Genomic DNA, 24,893 nt, shown 5'->3' on the forward strand with positions numbered 1-24,893 from the left:
TAGGGGGAGTTTTTACTCCTTAAGACTTTTGAGAATTAGTGATATGGGATTATCACTAAGTTGATTGTTGAGTTTAGTATCAAGGGGGAAATTAAGAGTTTCAATGAAAGGTATGGGACTTTCATTAGGAAGAAACTCTTGACCTTGATACCCTCCTTTTTCTTTTTGATGTGTGTCAAAAAGGGGAGAGTGTTCATTGGAGAATTATTGGAGACCAAGTTAGGTTATCGTTAACCTAAGCTAATGATCAAAATGTTAGAGAACATTGGAATTCTTTTGATGTGTCACAAAGTTAGGTTAGGCCTTGTTAGGTTTTGTTACCTGTGTCTAAGTGTTCAGGAGCATAGGATGTAGGAAGTTGACGGAAGACGACTAGAGAAGGATGTTATCGGTAACCTAACTGATGGGTTCAGTACATCAGAAGTGTTGGTGCAACCTTAGGTCAAGGTTGACTGGTTGACCCGACTCGAGGTGACTTGACTCGAGTTGTATTTTGATGTTTGACTTGGGAAGATTGTCGGTGCAACCTTAGGTCGGGGTTGACCTAGTTGAGTTGCATGTTGATGTTTGACACTCGTGAGAGAGTTCTATTCTTGATGTGAGACAAGAATAGATGGTTGGGAGATTATTGGCAACCCTAGGTCAAGGATTGACCTGGTTGACTGAAAAGTCCAAGTATGGAGACTTGGCATCGGAAAAGTCCAAGCAGGGGGCACGCGAAAAGTCCAAGTATGGAGACTTGGCTGGCAGGAGCAGCTTCGGGAAAAGTCCAAGCGGGGAGCTTGGCAAGTGGAAAAGTCCTAACTGGGATGTTAGGCGGTTGGAAAGTCCTTGAGAAAATCCAAATGGTCGGAAAGTTGGTTGGAAAATCCGGTGAGTGAAGCCAGGCGGTGGGAAAGTCCTAACGGGATGTTAGGCAGGTGTGGAAAGTCCCGTGAGTGAAGCCAAAGGGAAAATCCGGATGGATCAAGGGTGATCGGACATCCGGTGGGGAAAATCTAAGTGGGTCAAAAGTTGACGGGCAGGTCAAGGGTGACCAGATGCTAGGATGATGTGTCAAGGTTGGCCGGATGTTGGTGTGGAAGCCTTAGGTTTAGGGAGAGTTTTGGATCGTGCGGTGACCGATCCGATATCTGCGGTTTCCGATCGGTCGGTGACCGTCGATCGAATCGATGGCTCATCGATCGATGCGGCCGATCGAGGCAACGCAACCTCGTGAGAAGAAAGCCGTGGATCGGTCTGCCGAGACCGATCAGACGGAATCGATCAGAATCGCTGAGAAAGGGTGGAACGGTCTATGGACCGATCAGGTAGCCTGATCGTCCGCATCGATCGAGACGAGGGGCTGATCGGTGCGGGACCGATCAGAGGTTCCTGATCGTCCATGGACCGATCAGAATCTGCCATGACGCGGCTAGTTCTCTCTTCTTCTTCGCGGTATAAAAGAGGGCTACTGACTTGGTGAAGCACTCTTCACTTCTTCTTCCTTTTGAAGTTCTTCTTCTGTGCTCTGAGGTTCTGAACTTTGCTGAGCTCAGCTTCCGAAGCTTCGCGTGAGCTTCCAGTCGTCGATCAGCTGTTGCATCTGTCCGTGAAGTTGCTACTTCATCCGGGACCCCAGTCGACGAGAAGGAAAGCTACTGTGTTTACATTCCTGTTGTATTTTGTTCTTGCTATTCTCTTGTACTCTTAGCTTGCTGTTGCAAGTGATTGTGGCGAGGTTTCTCCACCCACAAGGAGTTGATATTAGCCGGTTCTCCGGGGACTCATCCACCGACGGATTGATAGGGCTCGTCCACCTTACGGACACGCCGAGGAGTAGGAGTATCATCTCCGAACCTCGTTACATCCTTGCGTTGAGGTTTGATTTCTTCTCCTGTTTTCTTTCTACATTTAGTTTCCGCTGTGCTAACCCTAGTTTGTAGAAAGAAACGCGAGCAATTGGGGTCGGCTATTCACACCCCCCCTCTCTAGCCGTACGAAGAAATCCTAACATTAGAGTGTATTGAGTAGGACCATTTGAGGTCGTTTCTTTTATACTGACTTTATAAAGAAACAAAGACCTCGGTTATTATGGAAGTGTGTGCTCTTAATCCTGATATAATAACAAGCACATATATTTGATATTTATTTCTTTAATTTATCAATGAGTGAGGTTTAGTTCGATGAATCAATAAGCCCGATAAGTTGGGAAATGGTATCATTTATAGTGTGTGTTGTTGATTATAGAAGGAAACTATGTCCTAGAGATACTAGGTTGATAATGTCCCCAAGAGGAGCTCATAAAGATTGTCATGTTAAACCCTGCAGGTGGACTTAGTCCGACATGACGATAAGGTTGAGTGGTACTACTCTTGGACTAAGATATTAATTAAATGAGTTGTCGGTAACTCACTTAATTAGTGGACATTCGATATCTTAAACACAGGGAGACTAATACACTCATAATAAGAAGGAGCCCAAAAATATAATTTGGGATTGGTGCGGTAGTTCAATAATAGTTCTCTAGTGGAATGAATTATTATTGATAAAATTAAGTTGTGTGTTCCACGGGATGCATCATTTTATCGGGACACCATAACCAATTCCTCCTCTCGGTCCCTATCGTAGCCTCTTATTTATAGAGTTCTATACCCACCTATACCCACCTTCTATACCCACCCAATAGGGGCCGGCCAAGCTAGCTTGGGAACAAGCTAGGGCCGGCCTAGGTATAAGATTGGGTGGCCGGCCCTAGCTTGAACCCAAGCTGCCAAAATAAATTAAAAAGAATTTTAATTTTAATTTTTATTATGTGGAAGAAATAATTTATTAAAGAGAATTTAAATTAAATTATCTCTCTTGTAAAATTTACAAAAGATTAAAGAAAGAGATTAGATCTCTTTCCTTATTTGTAGATTGGTGAGATATTTTATTTTCTCTTTAAAAATTATTCACATGTTGTAAAATTAAAATTATAGAAATTTCTTTTATTAACCATGTAGAGATTTTTAAAGAGAAATTTTAATTTTAAAATTTCCGGAAACAAATTAGGAAGTTTTAATTGTTGATTGAAACTTGTCCAATTTGTTCTCCAATGATGTGGCCGGCCAATGTAGATTTAATTGGGAAATTTTATTTTATTTTTCTCAATTAAATCATGTCAAGGAAATTGAGGAAATTTTATTGTAATTAAATTTCCTAATTTGCCTAGGCCAAGGAATATAAAAGAAGGGGAGAGGGTGCCTTCATGAGACACAACATCTATTATTTCTCTCCCTCTTTTGTTCCTGTCATCATCCTCTCTCTCTCTTCCTCTTGTGGTGGCCGAACCTCTCTCTCTCTCTTGGAGCTCTTGTGGTGGCCGGATACTACTTGGAGAAGAAGAAGAAGAAGGAGAGAAAGCTAGCATCTCTTGGAGCTTGGTTAGTATTTTGGTTTTTCTCCTTAGTGAAGTTTTCTTTTGTAGCCGAACCTTGCTTGGAGGAGAAGAAAGTGGTTGGTGGTTTCTCATCTCGGTAGATCGTTGCCCACACAACGTCCGAGGTTAGAAGAGGAATACGGTAGAAGATCAAGAGGTTTTTCTACAAGGTATAACTAGTAATTTTTATTTCCGCATCATGCTAGTTATTTATGGAAATAATACCAAATACAAGAGGCTTACGTTCTAGAATTTCGAATATGTTTTTCGATGCTGTGTTCTTTTGTTTTTTCTTTTCCTTGTGATTTGATTGTTCTCTTTGGTTAACCTAAAGTTATTTTAGGAAATTAAATATTAGCTTTCTATAAAAGGTTTTGTCTAGTCGGTGGTGGTTGCTCCCATATCCAAGAAGGCCATGTGCCTCGCCACGTCAGTACTGGGAACCGATTATGGAAATTAATATTTAATGGAATTAATAACTTAAGGTGATTTGGGTCGAACGTGTTAAGTTCCGCAGGAGACCCAAGTCAAAACCTAAAAGAACAAATAGATTAAGTTTTGGATCAAACGTGTTAAGTTCCGCAGGTGATCCAAAATTTAATTTAAAAGAACACATGGTAGCTAGGAAAAGGTTCAGACCTTTGTACAAAATTTTTGTACAATGGAACCTATAGGTTTTCCGAGTAGCAACCAACAATTGGTATCAGAGCTAGGGTTTTGCCTCTGTGTATTTGGTATTTAGTTTAATTATGCACATGTCATACATAATTTAGGCAGGTTAATAGTAGGATGTGTGCTAACTTTGTGGATGCAGGATCCAACGATTATGGATTTTAGTTATTATGTGTGTGATTGGACCCTTGGATATGTCAAGGGCATTTATCTGTGTGTGCATGATTGTATTAAAATATAGCAGGAGCTGTATTTAGTTTTATTAGGATTTTATTTTTGATCTAGATACATGTACATTCCTTTTATGGAATATAGGATCAAAATGTAAAATTCTATTTATGTCGCGGATCGAATCTTGCAAAGCGTGGAACCTTCTAAGAACCAGAGGCGCAGCAGAACTAGGAGCATGATGGATGCGACAACTAGATCCGGTGGCGGTGGCCAAATATGGCAGCAGCTTGGGATGACAACACACGGAGGACAATTAGTGATAAAAGCCATAATAGTTGAAAATTAAATTTTCTATTTATTGCTTTTATATTATGCTCTGTGTGTATGTTAGTTTACAAGTTTTAGTAGGCTAGCATAGTTAAAATTCCTCATTTATAAATAACTAAGTGGGAGAGGGATTTTTAAATAAATCCCATGGTCTCCATTACTGGTTTGTAAGTGATGCAAACAAGCTTGCGCGTTGGCTCTGAGTGCCTTCCTCCATAACGGATGAGCTTGTTTGTGGATCACTAGAACAGACTTCCATTTTTGGATGACTATAGGAAGTTAATTAAGAGCGTGTGATCTTCCCCAACGGAAGGGGCATAATCTTATTAATGAACTTAGTGTCAAGTAATGGTATACACTTAGATACATCTAATAGTATCCTCCCCATCGGAGTCACTGCTATTATTTGTGTGACCAAAAGAGACCAACTATTAATTTTATTTGTCAAAAAGTTAGGTTGACAAGATAATAAAATTAATGGGATAAAACCCTCCTTTTACAAGTGTTGAATTTGTATACGTCCACACTAACGTGACATACAAAATTCACGGTGTTTTGAGGTGTTGGTTAATTTAAAATAGTATTGTTTGAGGAATCAATATTATTCTAAATTTAGAGTTCTGACCAAAAGTTAATTGTGATTCTTAGGATGTCTTTCAACCCACTGTCCATCATACTTCAACAGAATAGACTTACTGGACCAAACTATATAGATTGGAAAAGAAACCTGGACATTGTTCTTACTGCTGAAAGCTATAAATTTGTTGTCCCGATGCACCTACTAGTGAATCTACCAAGAGGAGATTGAATATCATAGGAAATGGGTAAAGCGAGATGAGATGGCGCGGTGTTACATTTGGCTTCAATGTCAAATGTATTGCAACATCGAGATCAAGATTTACCAACAGCCTATGATATTATGAACAATCTCAAGGAACTCTTTGGTCATCGGGATAGGGCTTCTAGGCAAGAAGCCATGAGAAAGATAATGACCCACCATGCAAGAGGGTACTCCCGTAAGGGATCATATCCTAAAGATGATGGCTTATCCGAACGAGATCTGATCCTTGGAGGAGAAATTGATGGGGAAACCAGATCGATATGATCCTCCAACGCTACCTAGAAGTTTTGAGCAGTTCCTTGAACTATAATATGAATAAGAGGGTTTATTCATTAGCGGAACTACTGACAGAAGCAGCAGAAGGATTATTTCGTCACAATGCTCAAATTCACTATGTTGAAAATGGTTCTACTTCTAGACCGAAGGAAAGAAGAAGAAGAAACAAGTCGGTTCAAGAAAGAAAGTGAATAAATCTCATAGTACGGATTTAAAGTCGGAATGAAGAAGTCAAGGGCAAGTGCTTCATCCAGAAGCAGGACATTGGAAGGCTGTCCTCGTAGGAACCAAAACAAAGGTATATCTCATACTCTAGTTGTTGAAACATGTTTAGCGGTGTTATCTACCAAGACCGGTGTGTAGATACGGGAGCCACCGATCATGTCTACAATTCCTTGCAGGGGTTCCAGGAAACCGACGACTTTGAAGAAGAGATTACCGTCTACATGGGCAATGCTACTAAGGTGGCACATTGCGATGGGAGACGTCTACTTATCTTTTAGTAGAAATAGAAATTTGATTTTAAAAAATTGTCTTTATGTACCCAGTTTTAGAAAGAATTTAATTTCAGTTTCTAAACTGTTTTTAGATGGATATTCAGTTTCTTTCAGTAACGATGTAGTTATTAAAAGAAATAAAGTGATTATCTGTTCTGGTGCATTAGTTGGCAATTTGTATACTTTAAATCCAATTTCTTCCACAAAGCAAAACATGGAAATTTATAACTCATCTTCTAACTCTAATAAGAGAAAAGAACCTTCGGAAATGAACCAAGCATATCTTTGGCATCTAAGGCTTTGTCATATTAACTTAAGTAGGATTCAGAGGCTTATAGCCGATGGACTTTTGAGTTCATTTGAGTTGGAAAATTTTTCAACTTGTGAATCTTGCTTGGAAGGTAAAATTACCAAGTCAAGGCCAAGGGGTATAGAGCCAAAGAAGTGTTAGAGTTGGTTCACTCTGATTTGTGTGGTCCTATGTCTGTCCAAGCAAGAGGAGGTTTTGAATATTTCGTGTCTTTCATAGACGATTATTCAAGATATGGATACATTTACCTAATGCGCCGCAAGTCCGAGTGCTTTGATAAGTTCAAAGAATACAAGGCTGATGTGGAGAAACGACTAGGTAAAAGTATCAAGACACTACGGTCAAATCGTGGTGGCGAATACCTCTTAGGAGAGTTTAGGAATTACTTATCAGAGGTCGGGATTCAATCCCAATTGTCTGCACCTGTAACACCTCAACAGAATGGTGTAGCAGAACGAATGAATAGGACTCTTATGGAAATGGTTAGATCGATGATGAGTTATTCAGAATTACCAAATTCGTTTTGGGGATATGATCTGGAAACAGCAGTATACGTTCTGAACTTAGTACCTTCTAAATCAGTTTCTTCTACTCCTATAGAATTGTGGAATGGGCGAAAGCCCAGTCTAAGACATATTCGGATTTGGGGTAGTCCAGCACATGTGCTGAAACCAGATGCTGATAAGTTAGAATCTTGTACAGAAGTTCGCGTGTTTGTAGGATATCCCAAAGGAACGAAAGGTGGTTTATTTTATAGTCCTAAAGACCAGAAGGTCATTGTTAGCACCAATGCCCAGTTTTTAGAAGAAAACTATATAATGGATCACAAGCCTAGTAGCAAAATTGTTTTAGAAGAACTTAGAGAGGACACGTCTACTTCAGTACCAACAGTACAAGATGAAGTACCACAAGAGACTGCAACACGTGTCACACATGATACACAACCACAGACAGTGCCTCGTCGTAGTGGGAGGGTTGTAAGGCAACCTGAAAGATTCATGTTTTTGGGAGAGTCTTCGGATTTGATCCCGGGTAAACATGAACCTGATCCCCGGACATATGACGAAGCACTCCAAGATATAGATGCAGCATCTTGGCAAAAGGCGATGAATTCTGAAATAGAGTCTATGTACTCTAATAAGGTCTGGGAGCTTGTAGAACCACCTGATGGTGTAAAAGCCGTTGGATGTAAGTGGATCTACAAAAGAAAAGAGGGACAAACGGGAAGGTAGAAACCTTCAAAGCTAGGCTTGTTGCGAAAGGGTACACTCAGAAAGAGGGAATCGATTATGAGGAAACCTTTTCACCGGTAGCCATGCTTAAGTCTATCCGGATACTCTTATCCATTGCTGCTCATATGGATTATGAGATTTGGCAAATGGATGTCAAGACAGCTTTCCTTAATGGAAGTCTTGAAGAGAACATCCATATGAAGCAACTAGAAGGGTTCATTGAAAAGGGCAAAGAGCATCTAGTGTGTAAGCTCAATCGGTCCATTTATGGACTGAAGCAAGCTTCAAGATCTTGGAACATCCGGTTTAATGAAGTAATCCAGTCGTATGGATTTATTCAGTGTCCGGATGAGTCTTGTGTATACAAGAAGTGTAACGGAAACGTGGTGGTATTTCTTGTACTATACGTAGATGATATTTTGTTAATTGACAACAATGTCAAGGTATTATCAGACGTAAGGGTATGGTTGTCCAAACAATTTGATATGAAGGACTTAGGAGAGTGTGCACACATTCTTGGGATCAAAGTGATAAGGGATCGCAAGAAAAGAATGTTGTGTCTTTCTTAAGCTTCATATATAGATACAATCCTTACTTGTTTTAGTATGCAAGATTCCAAGAAAGGTTTCTTACCTTTTAGGTATGGAATAGCTCTATCTAAAGAGATGTCTCTGAAGACATCGAAGGAGATAGAAGACATGAAAGCAGTTCCTTATGCTTCGGCTGTAGGAAGCCTTATGTATGCAATGCTATGTACGAGACCTGATATTTGTTTTGCCGTGGGCATGGTCAGCAGATATCAGAGTAACCCTGGACAAGGACATTGGACTGCGGTAAAGCATATATTAAAGTACCTGAGAAGGACTAGAGATTATATGCTAATTTACCAAGCAGATGATTTGCTCCCTGTGGGTTACACAGATTCAGATTTCCAATCAGATAGGGACAATAGTAAGTCTACATCAGGCTATGTGTTTACTTTAGGAGGTGGAGCCATTTCATGGAGGAGTGTTAAGCAGAAATGCGTTTCAGACTCAACCATGGAAGCTGAGTATGTAGCAGCCTCTGAGGCAGCTAAAGAAGCAGTATGGCTCAGGAACTTTCTAATGGACTTAGATGTGATTCCTGGTTTACCCAAAATCATTACAATTTATTGTGATAATAGCGGTGCAGTTGCAAACTCGAAGGAACCACGAGCTCATAAGGCAAGTAAACATATAGAGCGCAAGTACCACCTGATACGAGATATCGTGAAGCGAGGAGAAGTTGTCATCGCCAAGATTGCATCAGCAGATAACCTGGCAGATCCTTTCACTAAGGCCCTTCCGGCGAAAGCTTTTGATCGGCATGTGGAGGGAATGGGAATCAGATGTATGGTAGAAGATATGGCAGCTTAGTCATTAGTATAAGTGGAAGATTGTTGGAGTGTATACTGAAAGCCTAAGCTTTGTAAACATTCATTATGAATAAAGAATCACATTTGGTCAAAATGTCTACATTTAGTTGTAGTTGTTCAATTAATTTATACTGTAGATAACATAGTATGTGGTGTCACATGCAGAAGATGATGTTATCAGTACCTTATAAATTATAAACAGTAGCTCACGACCAAAATGGAAAGGAACAAAACCATTAGAAGGTCGTAGTGTAATTAGGTATCAGTTTATCTTGACTGTATAATTACACTAGTACACTTAGAGTGTATTGAGTAGGACCATTTGAGGTCGTTTCTTTTATACTGATTTTATAAAGAAACAAAGACCTCGGTTATTATGAAAGTGTGTGCTCTTAATCCTGATATAATAACAAGCACATATATTTGATATTTATTTCTTTAATTTATCAATGGGTGAGGTTTAGTTCGATGAATCAATAAGTCCGATAAGTTGGGAAATGGTATCATTTATAGTGTGTGTTGTTGATTATAGAAGGAAACTGTGTCCTAGAGATACTAGGTTGATAATGTCCCCAAGAGGAGCTCATAAAGATTGTCATGTTAAACCCTGCAGGTGGACTTAGTCCGACATGACGATAAGGTTGAGTGATATTACTCTTGGACTAAGATATTAATTAAATGAGTTGTCAGTAACTCACTTAATTAGTGGACATTCGATATCTTAAACACAGGGAGACTAATACACTCATAATAAGAAAGAACCCAAAAATATAATTTGGGATTGGTGCGGTAGTTCAATAATAGTTTTCTAGTGGAATGAATTATTATTGATAAAATTAAGTTGTGTGTTCGGGGCGAACACGGGATGCTTAATTTTATCGGGAGACCAAAACCAATTCCTCCTCTCGGTCCCTATCGTAGCCTCTTATTTATAGAGTTTTATACCCACCTATACCCACCTTCTATACCCACCCAATAGGGGCCGGCCAAGCTAGCTTGGGAACAAGCTAGGGCCGGCCTAGGTATAAGATTGGGTGGCCGGCCCTAGCTTGAACCCAAGCTAGTAGGGCCGGCCAAAATAAATTAAAAAGAATTTTAATTTTAATTTTTATTATGTGGAAGAAATAATTTATTAAAGAGAATTTAAATTAAATTATCTCTCTTGTAAAATTTATAAATGATTAAAAAAAGAGATTAGATCTCTTTCCTTATTTGTAGATTGGTGAGATATTTTATTTTCTCTTTAAAAATTATTCACATGTTGTAAAATTAAAATTATAGAAATTTCTTTTATTAACCATGTAGAGATTTTTAAAGAGAAATTTTAATTTTAAAATTTCCGGAAACAAATTAGGAAGTTTTAATTGTTGATTGAAACTTGTCCAATTTGTTCTCCAATGATGTGGCCGGCCAATGTAGATTTAATTGGGAAATTTTATTTTATTTTTCTCAATTAAATCATGTCAAGGAAATTGAGGAAATTTTATTGTAATTAAATTTCCTAATTTGCCTAGGCCAAGGAATATAAAAGAAGGGGAGAGGGTGCCTTCATGAGACACAACATCTATTATTTCTCTCCCTCTTTTGTTCCTTGGTGTGGCCGGCCATCCTCTCCCTCTCTTCCTCTTGTGGTGGCCGAACCTCTCTCTCTCTCTTGGAGCTCTTGTGGTGGCCGGATACTACTTGGAGAAGAAGAAGAAGAAGGAGAGAAAGCTAGCATCTCTTGGAGCTTGGTTAGTATTTTGGTTTTTCTCCTTAGTGAAGTTTTTCTTTTGTGGCCGAACCTTGCTTGGAGGAGAAGAAGGTGGTTGGTGGTTTCTCATCTCGGTAGATCGTTGCCCACACAACGTCCGAGGTTAGAAGAGGAATACGGTAGAACTCAAGAGGTTTTTCTACAAGGTATAACTAGTAATTTTTATTTCCGCATCATGCTAGTTATTTATGGAAATAATACCAAATACAAGAGGCTTACGTTCTAGAATTTCGAATATGTTTTTCGATGCTGTGTTCTTTTGTTTTTTCTTTTCCTTGTGATTTGATTGTTCTCTTTGGTTAACCTAAAGTTATTTTAGGAAATTAAATATTAGCTTTCTATAAAAGGTTTTGTCTAGTCGGTGGTGGTTGCTCCCATATCCAAGAAGGCCATGTGCCTCGCCACGTCAGTACTGGGAACCGATTATGGAAATTAATATTTAATGGAATTAATAACTTAAGGTGATTTGGGTCGAACGTGTTAAGTTCCGCAGGAGACCCAAGTCAAAACCTAAAAGAACGAATAGATTAAGTTTTGGATCAAACGTGTTAAGTTCCGCAGGCGATCCAAAATTTAATTTAAAAGAACACATGGTAGCTAGGAAAAGGTTCAGACCTTTGTACAAAATTTTTGTACAATGGAACCTATAGGTTTTCCGAGTAGCAACCAACAGTAGTTAGCACTCCAAGGTCGGTCTAGATTCCTTCCTTGAGCATCCTGCAAATAATAGGCCCCTGATGCTAGTTTTTTGATGACTTTGTATGGTCCGTCCCATTGTGGCGCCAGCTTTGTCACTTCCCCTAAAGGTTTCACCTGCTTCCAGACTAGGTCTCCTTCTCCGAAGAAACGAGGGATCACCCTTCTGTTATAGTTCTGTCTCATCCTCTGTCTATAGGCTTCCAGCCTGACAGCTGTTTGCTCACGGATTTCGCTGATGAAATCCAGTTCGGCCAACCGTCGCTCTGTGTTTTCTTGGTCGTACATCATTCTTCTTACGGATGGTATCCCGACCTCCAGAGGTACTACCGCTTCATTACCATACACTAAATGGAAGGGTGTCAGACCTGTACTCTCTCAAGGTGTCGTACGATAGGCCCATAAAATGCTCGGCAGCTCGTCCACCCAACTTCCTCCTATGTGATCCAGCTTGACCTTGAGCCCTCGCACTATTTCTCGATTGACCACCTCTGTCTGACCATTACTCTGAGGACGCGCCATCGAAGTAAAGGCCTGAGTTATGCCGAACCCCTTGCACCAATTCTGTATCTTGCGTCCTTGAAATTGTCTGCCGTTATTCGACACTAACTTATGAGGTAAGCCAAATCTGCAAAAGATATTCTTCCACAAGAACTGGATCACCGCATCTTCAGTGATTTTGGCCAGGGCTTCCGCTTCCACCCACTTGGAGAAGTAATCCACTGCTACCAGCAAGAAACGTCTTTGCCCTGTAGCCATTGGGAAAGGTCATACGATATCCATACCCCATTAGTCAAATGGGCAAGATACTATAGAAGTCCTCAGCAACTCTGTGGGTCGGTGCGTCAGGTTCTGATACCTCTGGCACGACAAACAAGTATTCACCAACTTCTGTGCGTCCTTCTGCAGGGTAGGCCAGAAATACCCGGCCAATAGCACTTTCCGGGCCAGCGTTCTTCCACCTGCGTGGTTGCCACAGCATCCCAAATGTATCTCCCGCAAGGCCTGATCCGCTTCTTCCATATTCAAGCACTTGAGCAGAGGTCTGGAGAAAGACTTTTTGTACAACTGATCTCCGATCATAACATAAGAATGGGCCTGTCTCCTGAGCATGCGCGCCTCTTCTAAGTTGGTGGGTACAACTCCTTGTTAGAGGAAGCTTATTATGGGTGTCCTCCAATCAATTACTTCTTCCAGGTTATTTTGTAGATCTATCTGAGCTACAAGGAAGGTCTGTGCTATAGATCTGTCAAACGTCCAAGTGGTCAGGGAGCTGGCTATTTTAGCTAACTCATCCGCTCTTTCATTCTCAGCCCTGGGAATCTTAGTGACTGTGACCTCTTTAAAATCTTTCCTCATCTTCTCATAGGCTTCCTTGTAAACTTGCATCTTTTCGTTGTTCGCTTCAAAATGTCCGGTCACCTGCTGAGTTACTAGCTGCGAATCCGAGTATATTACGACTCGGCTTGCCCCCACATGCCGAGCTGCTTGCAAACCTGCTAATAAGGCTTCATACTCTGCCTCATTGTTGGTAGCTCTGAAATTTAGCCGTACAACCAGCTGCATGATGTCTCCCTGCGGAGATATTAGAAGTGCACCTACACCACTTCACCGATGGGTAGCTGATCCATCTACATAAATTTTCCAGACCTCCTCCGAGTCTGTTTGATAAACTTCTGTCAAGAAATCCGCCAGAGCCTGTGCTTTGATCGCGGTTCGGGGCTGATACTGTATATCATATTCCCCTAGCTCGGTTGCCCATTTGATAAGCCGACCTGCTACCTCCACCTTGGTGAGAGCTCGACCCATTGTACTATTTGTCAGGACGGTGATGGGATGCGCCAAAAAATACGGTCGGAGGCACCGAGCCATGAGAACAAGTCCGTAAACCAACTTTTCCAGGGCCGAATACCGAGACTCAGCCCCCTTCAATAGATGGCTGAAAAAATACACTGGCCGTTGTACATTATCCTGCTCTTTAACCAGCACGGCCCCCACGTCCTCGGGGGTGGCTGACAAGTAGACCCAAAGGGGCTCTCCCACAACAGGCTTGAACAGCGATGGCAAGGACTCCAGGTATTGCTTTAACTCCTCAAAGGCCTGTGTGCATTCTTCCGTCCATTGAAACTTGGCCGCCTTCCTGAGCACTTTGAAGAAGGGCGCCGCTCGATCTGCAGATCTGGAGATGAATCGGGACAGTGCTGTTATCCTGCCGACCAGCTTCTGCGTTTCCTTCAGATTCTGAGGGATCTGCATGTTCTGAAGTGCTTGAACCTTCTCAAGGTTGGCTTTTATCCCTCGTTCAGACACCAGATACCCCAAAAACTTCCCTCCTTTGGCCCCGAACAAGCATTTCAGGGGATTCAGTCTTACCCCATATTGCCTCAGAGTCCCACAGGTTTCTTCTACATCTTTTATTAGACTGGATGCCAGGGGGGACTTGATCAGGATGTCATCAACATAGACCTCTACGTTCCGCCTGATCTGACTCCGAAAGACTTTGTTCATCATCCTTTGGTAAGTAGCCCCAGCATTTCTGAGTCCAAATGACATGACCGTATAGCAAAAAGTACCGTCGGCCGTTATGAAGCTGACTTTCTCCTGATCCTTCCTAGCCAAGGGTATTTGATGATATCCTTGATAAGCGTCCATTATGCATATCCTTTCACAGCCAGCAGTTGAATCCACCACCTGATCGATCCGCGGGAGAGGATAACAGTCTTTGGGGGTGGCTTTGTTGAGGTCGTGAAAGTCTATGTACACCCTCCACTTGTTATTAGGCTTTTTTTACCAATACAACATTGGAGAGCCAGGACGGGAACTGTACCTCTCAAACATGTCCTGCCTTCCTGAGCTGATCCACTTCATCTCGGATAATCTTATTCTGGTCGGCAGAGAAGTTTCTCTTCTTCTGCTTGACTGGCTTGGCCTCGGGTATAATATGCAGCTTGTGCTCAGCTACCTCTGGTTTGACCCCGGGCAACTCTTCCGGTGACCAAGCAAAAACATCCCTATTGCGGATCAGGCACTGTATCAGCTCCGACTTAAGCTCCTGTGGCAAGTCACTGGCAATGCGAGTGATGCTCTCTGCTCTGTCAGCATGCAGCCGAATTTCTTCCCAAGGGATAGGCTCCTCGGCAATAGGCAGAGGCTCCTCTTGGATAGCGTGCACTCCCCCATCTTGCGTCCTCCGGCTCTTGCGCGCCTCCACTCGGACCATATCAATGTAGCAGCTGCGGGACACCTTCTGCTCTCCCTTGACTTCCCCGACCTGCTCGCCGACCGGAAACTTGATCTTTTGGTGAAAAGTGGAGACGGCAGCAGAGCTGGCCTTCCCAGGATGACGTTGTAGGAGGAAGGCGAATCCACCACTATAAAGGTACTCCTCCGGGTGCGCACCAGTGGCTCAGTGCCCATGGAGATGGCCAGCTTGATCTGACCCATGGGCTTGACTTCATTGCCTGTGAACCCGTACAAAGAAGTGGTTACGGGTTGGAGCTCAGTGGCGTCAATCTGCATCTCCTCGAACGCAGCTTTGAATAAAATGTTGACCGAGCTCCCGGTATCCACAAAGACCCGAGCCACTCGGCTGTTAGCGATAACGGCCTTGATTATGAGGGCGTCATCGTGGGGCAATTCCAGACCCTCCAAATATTGTGGCCCAAAGATAATGACAGGGCTAGACGCCTGCTCGTGGCTGCACCCCACAGCTCCCACATACAATCGCCGACCGTGTGACTTACGGGCTCGGCCTGAGTCCCCGTCAGTGGGCCCTCCTGAAATCATACCAATCTCTCACACAGCATCGTTGCCCCGGTTCTCCAGTTCTCCGGCATCTCTTCGGTCTTCCCCGAGGCCAGCTTGGTTAGATGGGCCAGCTAGGTTGGGTCGGGTCTGACGAGCACGTCCAGCCGCGGCCCGTTCTTCCTCCATTCTCTATATTTGGGGCGCTAACTCCGGCGGGGGGCTTAGACCCTGCTCGGCGGCTCGCCTGTTATCACGAGCGAATTGGAAGCAGTTGCTGAGATCGTGCGTCCTGGACCGATGGTAGGTGCAATATGGTGCTCCCCTTGGTCCAGGCCTAGGCGCTTGTATGACAGCTACTCGTGGGGCTAGTCTGACTCCCTGAGCGGGCTGAGGGGCAGGCCTGGGTTGAACGCGCTGAAAGGGCTGAGCTGGTTGGGGTGCTCTCCTTTCAGGTCGGTTGCCAGGAGTCACCGTCTTTTCAGCCTTCCGCCTAGCGGCCTGAGCTTCCTCCACCTTGATGTAGCAAGAAGCTTTCTCCACCATATCGTCAAAACTCCGGGCGGGGTTTTTGATGAGGTCCTTGAAGAATTCCCCTTCTCGCAATCCGTGGGAGAAGGCGCTCATCAATATTTCTGAGGTGGCGGAGGGGACGTCATTGGCCACCTGACTGAACCGGTTGATGTAATTTCGCAGAGGCTCGGTCGGCTCCTGTTTAAGAGCGAAAAGGCAATGATCGATTTTTTGATACTTACGACTACTGGCGAAACGGCGTAGGAAGGCCGTTTTGAAATCCATGAAGCGATTGATGGACTCTGGGGGCAATCCATCGAACCACTTCTGTGCCGACCCGGACAGGGTGTGTAGGAATACTCGGCATTTGACAGCATCGCTGTATTGATACAAGATAGCCGCATTCTTGAACTTCCACAGATGCTCTTCCGGGTCCTTGCTTCCATCATATTCTCCGATGTTTGGGGCTCGATAACCCCTTAGCAGGCTTTCCCTCAAGATCTGAGCCGAGAAGGGTACCTTATCATCTGGATCTTCAGACAGATCTCTGGCAGAGATTATAGCCTTCCCCTTTCCTAAATCCCGGGATGGATGTAAAGAGCTCTCCGCCACCGACGCCGGCGGCTCCTCTTTCTTCGGACTATGCTCTCGAGGTCCAGCTTGATGATAGTTGCGGCGAGGCTCTCGGAATGAAGTACGAGGGAGTTCTTCCCGCTGCTTCCTCTTTGAGCCCCTGTCGGAGGCAGGAGCTGGTTCTTTAGACGCTTCGGGCGCTAGGCGAGGTTGTGAGACTGTTCCTTGTTTTTCAGAGACGGCTTGCTTCCTGACCTCCTTGAAGAGCTCGTACTCCCCCACGGTCATGGTGACATTAATCCTCCTGCTGGAACTTCGACCGGAGTCCTCCATCTCCACGCTTCGGATCAGGCTGTTGTGTTTCCCACAGACGGCGCCAAATTTGATCCTGTCCGAAAGCTGAGTCGGACGGAGGCTGGTCGCGACGGCCTGATTGTTGATGGAAAGTCGTGGGCGATTCGGCTCCCACGGGCGGCTGACGGTGCTGCAAGACCCTGCACACACTCAGACGATCTCCCCTTCGCGTTAGAGACCAGAACCCAGGGAAAAAGTCCCCGGATGAGGCTCTCCGATGCTCAAGTCAGGTCCTTTTTCCCCAGAAAAAAGCAGAGAGACTGAAAAATGAAAAGTTGTCGATAAAGTGATGAGACAGTGCGTACCCGCGTACGAGGAAATCCCCTTCTTTTATGCCCCCGCCTCCCTTCTAGAACCTGCAACCTTGTCAGAAAACGTTAGACGCTGGGCTTTGTCGTGTAATCCTGGACACCTGTCGTGCTGCTATTGGTTGTGAAAGCATCTTCTTGTTTAGGAACCTCTGCCTTTACACCTGGGTTTTGTCTTGTAGTGCAGGACACCTGTCAGGCTACTATGGGTCATGAGAGCATCTTTTCCTTTAGAAACCTCCGCCTTCGCACATCTCACTGGTATGTAATGATTACCCTTGACGGATAATTGTGATCCTTCAACTCCTGCACAGCTTGACTCATCCTATTTATCGCGGTTGGCATCTACCTCACACCCCTCGACCAGATCTCGCCTCTATGCGTTACTTGTTAGTCGGGCTAACCCTGAACAGCCCTGTCGATCACGGTCTGTATTCTGTACCCTGTATTTGCCGGCCCTCGACTGTAAGCCCGTAGATCGGGCTGTCTTTACACAGCCCTGTCGCTTCCGACCTGTGACTGGTGACTTGCACTTCCGGATCTTCGAGTCGCAGACCTGCAGACCGAGCCGTTTCTACACAGCCCTGCCGCTTCCGACCTTTGATTTGTGGCTTGCACTTCCGGGCCTTCGAGTCGCAGACCTGCAGACCGAGCCGTCTCTGCACAGCCCTGCTGCTTCCGACCTTTGATTTGTTTCCTGTCCCTCGACCATAGGCCTGCAGCTCGAGCTGCCTCTGCCCAGCTCTGTCGATCCCGACCTGTACCCTAGGTTCCGCTTGCCGACTTCCTTTGTTTTCCCACGGCCTTGCCTGCTTGAACAACAAGTCTGCCTGACCTCTGCCTATTCCATAGGCTAGCCTTTTGACTGCCTAGTCAGCTTGACTATTGACCGCCACGTTCTCTTGACTTTTGACCGCTATATGGCCGTGACCTTTCTCATCCTTTCCTCTTGGGCCCCTCCACTGCCAACCGTATCAGGTCCTATAAAAATTTTCTATCGAAGAAATACACGTAGAAGCCCATCTTGAGATTTAATGTTGTTAGATCCACTCCCCATTAGAAAAAAAAACTTCATAATATGTCATAACTAACACTTAGTCTAACACTAGAGAAACTAACCGTAAGACCTACCCTCGGGCACAACTGATTGTTTATTTCTCTACGAACTTTAATTTCAGACAGCTGATGGACAATTAATCATCGTACATACATACTACTTGGGCAAACCACGCTGGCACACCCACGTTTATCCTCCACGATTCATATCTCACTCACTCCCTGACCAGTGAAACACTACAATAAAGCATAGGGTACAACAGTGACGCGTCATGAAAGGTATAAGGGACATAAAGCTGTATTGCCTTAATATATACCCTCGCCCTTATTAATTGATTGTCTCCCTCACTGGTCCAGCCAATTATAACATGCCTTCTCGGCCCCATCCCGATCCTGGCCCGTACAGCACCGGTTGGCTTGTCCTCGTGCCTTCTGTGCCCAGCAACTTGGGCGCAGTCGATTCCTGATCAGTTCGCCCGTTCCACTGATTGGATCAAAATGGAGGGAAAAAGTAGAACTGCCCGTTCTAATGTTTGCCCTACAAAATTTTTCAACTGAGTCCTTTCCAAAATCTGGCACACTACTGTAGTTTGGCATCAGACTGCCCTGACAATTAAGCTCCTTTACAATTGCTCCTCCTGATCACGCTACGCTGGAACACTGCAGTGAACTTGTACGAGAAAAGCGCTGCAGCATGCTTTTTAGGGGAGAAACAATAAATAAAAAGAGGAGAAGAAGGGAAGGCACAGGTCAAACTTTACGTGATACCAGTTTGGTGGTTCTACTTCATGGTATCGCGACGCTGGACTGGAGTGGACTCTTGTGTCATAAAATCGCTGCACCAGTCATAAAACTTTACAGCAACCCACTTTGATTCTTCGACATACAATTCACCATGGTCCATGCCCACATGGAGATCAGAGCACCATTAAAGCAACAAAAACGACCACCGAACCACTGCACAGCCTCCACTCCACCTTTTCCCTGGTTTCCCTTTTGGTTTTACCCCTTTCTCAGTTTATAAATTGCATTAGCTAGTTAGCTCGGCTAGCAAGCAACAAGGGAGCTAGGGCCATGTTATCTATTCCACAGGAAGAAGACAGTCAGCTGGCCAAAGTCCACGGGCACAGACAGATCCGTTAGAAGGATCGAAGCTCCAAAATCCCCTCAGAATGGCCGTTAGCTGCGGCCAAAGGCGACCGAGCTTGATCGACACCTTCCTTGTGTTGTGTCTTCTCCTACCTTCCAGTACTGTAAATAGTACGCCTGTTGCGGCGCATAGGAGGACCATCAGTGCTCACCTCAGGAGGCTCAACAAGCCTGCTGTCAAGACAATTAAGGCATGCATTATTCTCCTTCCGATCTCCCTCTGTCTCTCTTTCTTAGTTCAATCAGGGTGGAATATGTAATCACTGCATCTTCGTGCAGAGTCCCGACGGCGATCTTATAGACTGCATTCCCTCTCATCTGCAACCGGCATTTGATCATCCGAAGCTAAGGGGGCCGGGCCGACGAAGACCATTGGTATGCGTGTCACTAAAGACGAGCGCGCTGTTGATTGTTGATTCTCAATCAATGGATGCCGTGAGCTTGCGTTGGTTGGAATTTGTTGCAGGATCCACCTGAGAGACCCAAAGGCCACAACGCAAGCAGCAGCAGCAGCAGCTTCCATGTCCAGGCATGGGCGAGTTCCGGCGAGTCGTGCCCAGAGGAAACCGTGCCGATACGAAGAACGATGCGAGAAGACATATTGAGGGCCAGCTCCATTCAGAGATTTGGCAGGAAGCCGGCGGTTGCCGCACTGCGCCGTGATTCAATAAGCTCCGCCCATGAGGTTGAGTAAATGACCAGCTGCATGCCCATTCTATTGAACAACTAGTTTCTCTTAATCAATTAATTTATTTCTCACTGGGAATAATTAAGTAAACAACAGAGCGTAGTAGGTGTCCTAGTTAATAACTAGAGATTGGATCATGAAAACTAGTTAAATCGATGAAGCTGACAAAGATGCATGCACACTCAGATCATAAGAAAAGAACCTTCATGAGGACCTACAGGAGACAGATGGAGCATTGACTCACTATTTTTTTTTAAAAAAAAAAACCATTTCCATGATCTGTAAATGTTCAGCTAGTTAACTTCTCTATTAATTAATTAGTAGATGCAACATGAGACCTTGAGATTGCTTAAGATATTTGCAGCATGCAATTGGCTACGCCATGGGAAACCATTACTACGGCGCGAAAGCCGGTCTGAACGTGTGGACGCCAAGAGTAACGAGCGCGTCCGAATTCAGCTTATCGCAGATTTGGGTGATCTCAGGATCGTTTAGCCACGATTTAAACACCATCGAAGCGGGATGGCAGGTTAACTAAAAGCTTGACATCTACGTTTGAATTTCCTTGAACAAAATTCCTTTGGATCTAAACTTTCTATAATCTCAGCTAGCGTTCGAATGTCATTTTCTATGTGCGCTTGCAGTACTAGCTTCGCTTGCCTTGTATGCGAGTGAATTATCTTGCTGTTTACTTTTCAGGTAAGTCCTCAGCTTTATGGAGACAACAGGCCCCGGTTCTTCACTTACTGGACTGTAAGCGTCTTCACCAAATTCAATGAAGTGAAGGAGACTATTAATTAATTAATTAATTAACCTGTTTGCATGCTTGTTAATCATTTCGTGCAGAGTGATGCGTACCGAGAGACAGGCTGCTACAATCTCTTGTGCTCAGGCTTTGTTCAAACTAACAATAAGATAGCCATAGGGGCTGCTATCTCTCCCACCTCATCCCTAAATAACCGCCAGTTCGATATCAGTCTACTCATATGGAAGGTAAATTAGTGCATGTTTTAATTTCCTCTTTAGCTAGCTATGACTGTTAAAAGTTAATAATTGGACAAGAACATTGGATTCCTGTTGCTTGGATGTTACTGGTAGAGTGGGAGAGTTAGTACTCTGTTTTTTTCTGAAAAATACAAGCAACAAGAGTTAGTAGCTACATGCTGCTGTTGTAGATTAGATGCGTAAATCAATAATCTTTCCATGGAAAAAAAAACAAGAAGAAGAAGAGGAGGTAGTACGAACCATGCACTTAATGCTGTTGGATGGTGGTATCTGCCTGCCGCCAGGACATTCCACGAACTGTAATTAATGCGATGTTAATGTGTGAGTGATTTAGGACCCAACGCATGGGAACTGGTGGCTGGAGTTGGGCTCGGGAATGCTCGTCGGCTACTGGCCGTCCTTCTTGTTCAGTCACTTGGCGAGGCACGCGAGCATGCTGCAGTTCGGGGGAGAGGTCGTCAACATCCGGCGATCAGGCCGTCACACGTCGACCCAAATGGGGAGCGGTCGCTTCGCGACGGAAGGAATCCGGCGAGCTTCCTACTTCCGCAATCTGCAGGCCGTGGACTGGGACAACAGCTTGGTGCCGTTGCCGAACCTCCGGCTGCTGGCTGACCATCCCAATTGTTACAGCATAAGGGGAGGAGTCAATGCAGTGTGGGGGAACTACTTCTACTATGGAGGTCCTGGTAGAAACTTCAGGTGCCCTTGAAATAAATTACAGTTTTGGGGAGGGAGAAATTTATGAATGGATTTGCTTATCTCATTCCTACATTTAATTAATTTTTATCTTTTTTTAATGTTTGATCGACCAGAAGTGTACTGTTGTTATTCCTTCGTATGAATATATATGAGTTAATTAATTTTACCATTAAAATAATTATATGTTTTTAGACATCTTTGATACGGCGAATAGTTGGGGCCTATAAGTCGGATCAAGATTAAAAAAAAAAAAGATAATTTCAATGAGTGTCAACTGCTATTTCTTTATCTAGGGGTGATCGGTTCAATGTCACGGGATTTTTTTATTGATTATCAGGGTAAATCAGTAAGTGCACGCAATGACCAACTCAGAAGTTCAACATCTTTTAATTACATCCTTCATTTAAAAAATAATTATTATAAATATACTGTAGCTAGGGTTCGAACCACGAATATCCTCTACCTCTAACTCAAAATTTTTTCATCAACAACATCAAAATCACTTGTCCAGCGCATCATTCCTGACCTTAGACACCATCAATCTTATTTACAAGGCTAATACAACCAGTGCGTGGAGAGATAAAAACGATATTCATCTTGAAAAAAATCATTAAAAACAGACAAATTAGATTACAACCAGTGGCTGGTATGTCAATCGGGGTCGCGATCAATAGTATGATTCTTGTTCAAACGACAAGAAAGAAAAGTATGCATAATTATTCATGTGCCTAAATCCATCCGGCCCATTCAATTCGATCGTCTTCTGTATTTAGTGGATTAAAAGTTTTATTGCCAGTATCTTAGTGGAGGTTCAAGGACTAACAATGAAAATTTTCTTTGTTACATTCATTAGTTGCACAAGAAAACAGAAGGGCGATCATTGATTGCAGCTGCGGTAGCTAGTGTTACGTTCATCCGAAAAGGTAGCTAGACTTCTTTCTCTTTAGACAACTTAATTAATTCCCGAGTAATTAACAAAACGCCACCAGAATAGTAGTCCATGCATTTAACGCTCCAAATTTCACGAGAAGCTAGAATTCAGAAGCAAATTACAATATGGACAAATTTTGTTTCATTCACTAAGCACTAATTAAATTCAATGAAGCCATGATGCATATTGATGATGTGCTCTCGAATCAAAGCGTTTAGTGGGAGAGGCCTGATCAAGGACGTTCGAGTAAGAGTGTTTGTTGTGGCAAAGTAAGGGTCAAGATAAGAAGACAAAAGTAGATTAGAGCAAGGGTGATACTTGATGTGTGTAGATATTATGATAGTTTATACATGTTTTTAACGCACATTCACTTGCTTGATACGTACATATTCTCTGTATGATCACCTCTTTTATCATGTACTCATCATATATATATATATATTTTTGTTCGGATATCTGTTCTTTGTTTGGTTTTGTGTTGACAGGAACAACTTTCGGAGCAAAAACAACGATTGTCGACGCACCGGAATGAGCCAGAGAATACGACCGTGCAACCTCACATGACCGTGTGGCCAAACAGGAGAAGGAAAGTGCACGGTCATGCAACCTTGCACGCCCGTGCGACCAACCCAGAGGCAGATCAGTATATGGCCGTGCATACTTGCACGGTCATGCCCCTCATGACCGAAGCCAAGCAGTACACGACCGTGCAATCCTGCACGACCGTGTCCCCAGAGTCGAGCCCTACGTTCACATGGTCGTGCCAATTGGAACGGCTGTGCAGCGCAGCCAGAGACAAGAAAGGACACGGTCGTGCCATCCTTACACGGCCGTGCCACCGCAGCCATGCCCTAGCCTATAAAAGGGTTTTGACCCTTTTCCTCAAAGGGGGAGAGCGGGGAAGCAAGCCGTCAGGGAGAGAATCGATGTGGTGCCATTATACGCCATCCAGGACATCCGTCTAGCGATCCTTCATCACCATATCAACTCTAGAAGCAAAGGATTAGATCCGAAGATCACACGTCGTTGTTGGATAAGCGTCTTTTCTCTTTCTCTCTTCTTGTTTGAAAATCGTATGCTTAACATTATGTCTTCGGGGTTTTCTCCGGCATCTATGGAGTAGAATATTTGTTCTAGGATGAGGGAGTAGTTGTGGATTGGTTTGATGTAAGACTCATACTTTTGCCTCTATTTCATTGAATGATTTCGCGTGTTTTGTTTCGACTACTCGATCTCTATATCGTGTTAATTGATTGTGTAGGATTTGCCTATCTCGTAGAGAGAATATCCTAGATCGTACACCCGAGGGGCTCTAGTGACAGGGGTAACCCGTTCATGGACATCTAGGGTACTTCCTTGAAAGGAGAGACAACTCCTCCACAAGGAAGTAAGAGACCAAACTAAGCTCCTTATCTCAATCCTTAGTGACAGGGGTTAACCGTAACAGGATTTCATAAGGGTCTTCTTTATTTGGTACCTAAGAATAGATGCTTCAGCTTCCGACGAATATATGTTGATGGACAATGAGTAAAGGAAATAATGTGATACATCAATACCTACACAATGAAACCGAACTCCTAGAACTCGTCATAACCAAGTAAATTACCCTCTCTTCACTAGTTCTCGTTTCCGCTTCTCATTCCCTTTTTTTTAGATAACTCACGACCATCGATAGTTTAGCTAATCTTAGGTGAACCATTGCTAGTGCATATAACTAGTGCTCGTGGGAACGATAATCTTTATTACTGACGACGAATCCGTGCACTTGCAGAATCGTAACAAGTTTTTGGCGTCATTGTCGGGGACTGCGTCTATAACATTAGCAAGAATCAATTAGATTAGACTAGACTTAGTTTTTCCTTTATTTTTCTTTTTTCTAACATTCTGCATTTTAGAGATAAATAATTCTATTTTTATTTTTCTTTATTTTCTGCATTTTAGATCTTTTCACTAAGGCCCTTAAGGCAAGAGCTTTTGATGGGCATGTTGAAGGGTTGGGAATCAGATGTATGGCAACAAATATAGCAGCTTAGTCTTTTAGTATAAGTGGGAGATTGTTAGAATGTATACTAAAAGTCTAGCTTTTGGTATAAACATTTATCTAGAAATAAGAATCACATTGGTCAAATGTCTACATTAATGATAAATGTAGTTGTTCAATTAATTTATATTGTAGATAACATGGTGTGTGGTGTCACACACAGAGGATCATGTTATCAGTACCTTATAAATTATAAACAGTAGCTCACGACCAAGATGGAAAGGAACAAATCATTGGAAGGTCATAGTGTAATTAGGT

General features: G+C 43.4%; 1 protein-coding gene across 1 annotated transcript; it reads left to right on the top strand.

Annotated features, from left to right (window-relative positions):
* The first annotated feature begins 19,155 nt into the window (after positions 1-19,155).
* Positions 19,156-21,809, top strand: LOC122018663. Its single transcript, XM_042576056.1, has 7 exons — positions 19,156-19,459; positions 19,548-19,643; positions 19,735-19,953; positions 20,321-20,485; positions 20,656-20,709; positions 20,803-20,949; positions 21,296-21,809. The coding sequence occupies exons 1-7, from the start codon at positions 19,292-19,294 to the stop codon at positions 21,671-21,673; spliced, it is 1,227 nt and encodes a 408-aa protein (XP_042431990.1). The 5' UTR covers positions 19,156-19,291; the 3' UTR covers positions 21,674-21,809.
* Positions 21,810-24,893: the final 3,084 nt, after the last annotated feature.

This window comes from Zingiber officinale, chromosome 9A (assembly GCF_018446385.1).
Source record: "Zingiber officinale cultivar Zhangliang chromosome 9A, Zo_v1.1, whole genome shotgun sequence".
Classification (NCBI taxonomy): Eukaryota; Viridiplantae; Streptophyta; class Magnoliopsida; order Zingiberales; family Zingiberaceae; genus Zingiber; species Zingiber officinale.

Coding starts and splice junctions, on each gene's coding strand:
- LOC122018663 (XM_042576056.1), top strand. CDS start 19,292: ATGGCCGTTAGCTGCGGCCAAAGGCGACCGAGCTTGATCGACACCTTC. Junction 19,644..19,734: donor CGGGCCGACGAAGACCATTG/GTATGCGTGTCA, acceptor AATTTGTTGCAG/GATCCACCTGAGAGACCCAA. Junction 19,954..20,320: donor CAATAAGCTCCGCCCATGAG/GTTGAGTAAATG, acceptor AGATATTTGCAG/CATGCAATTGGCTACGCCAT.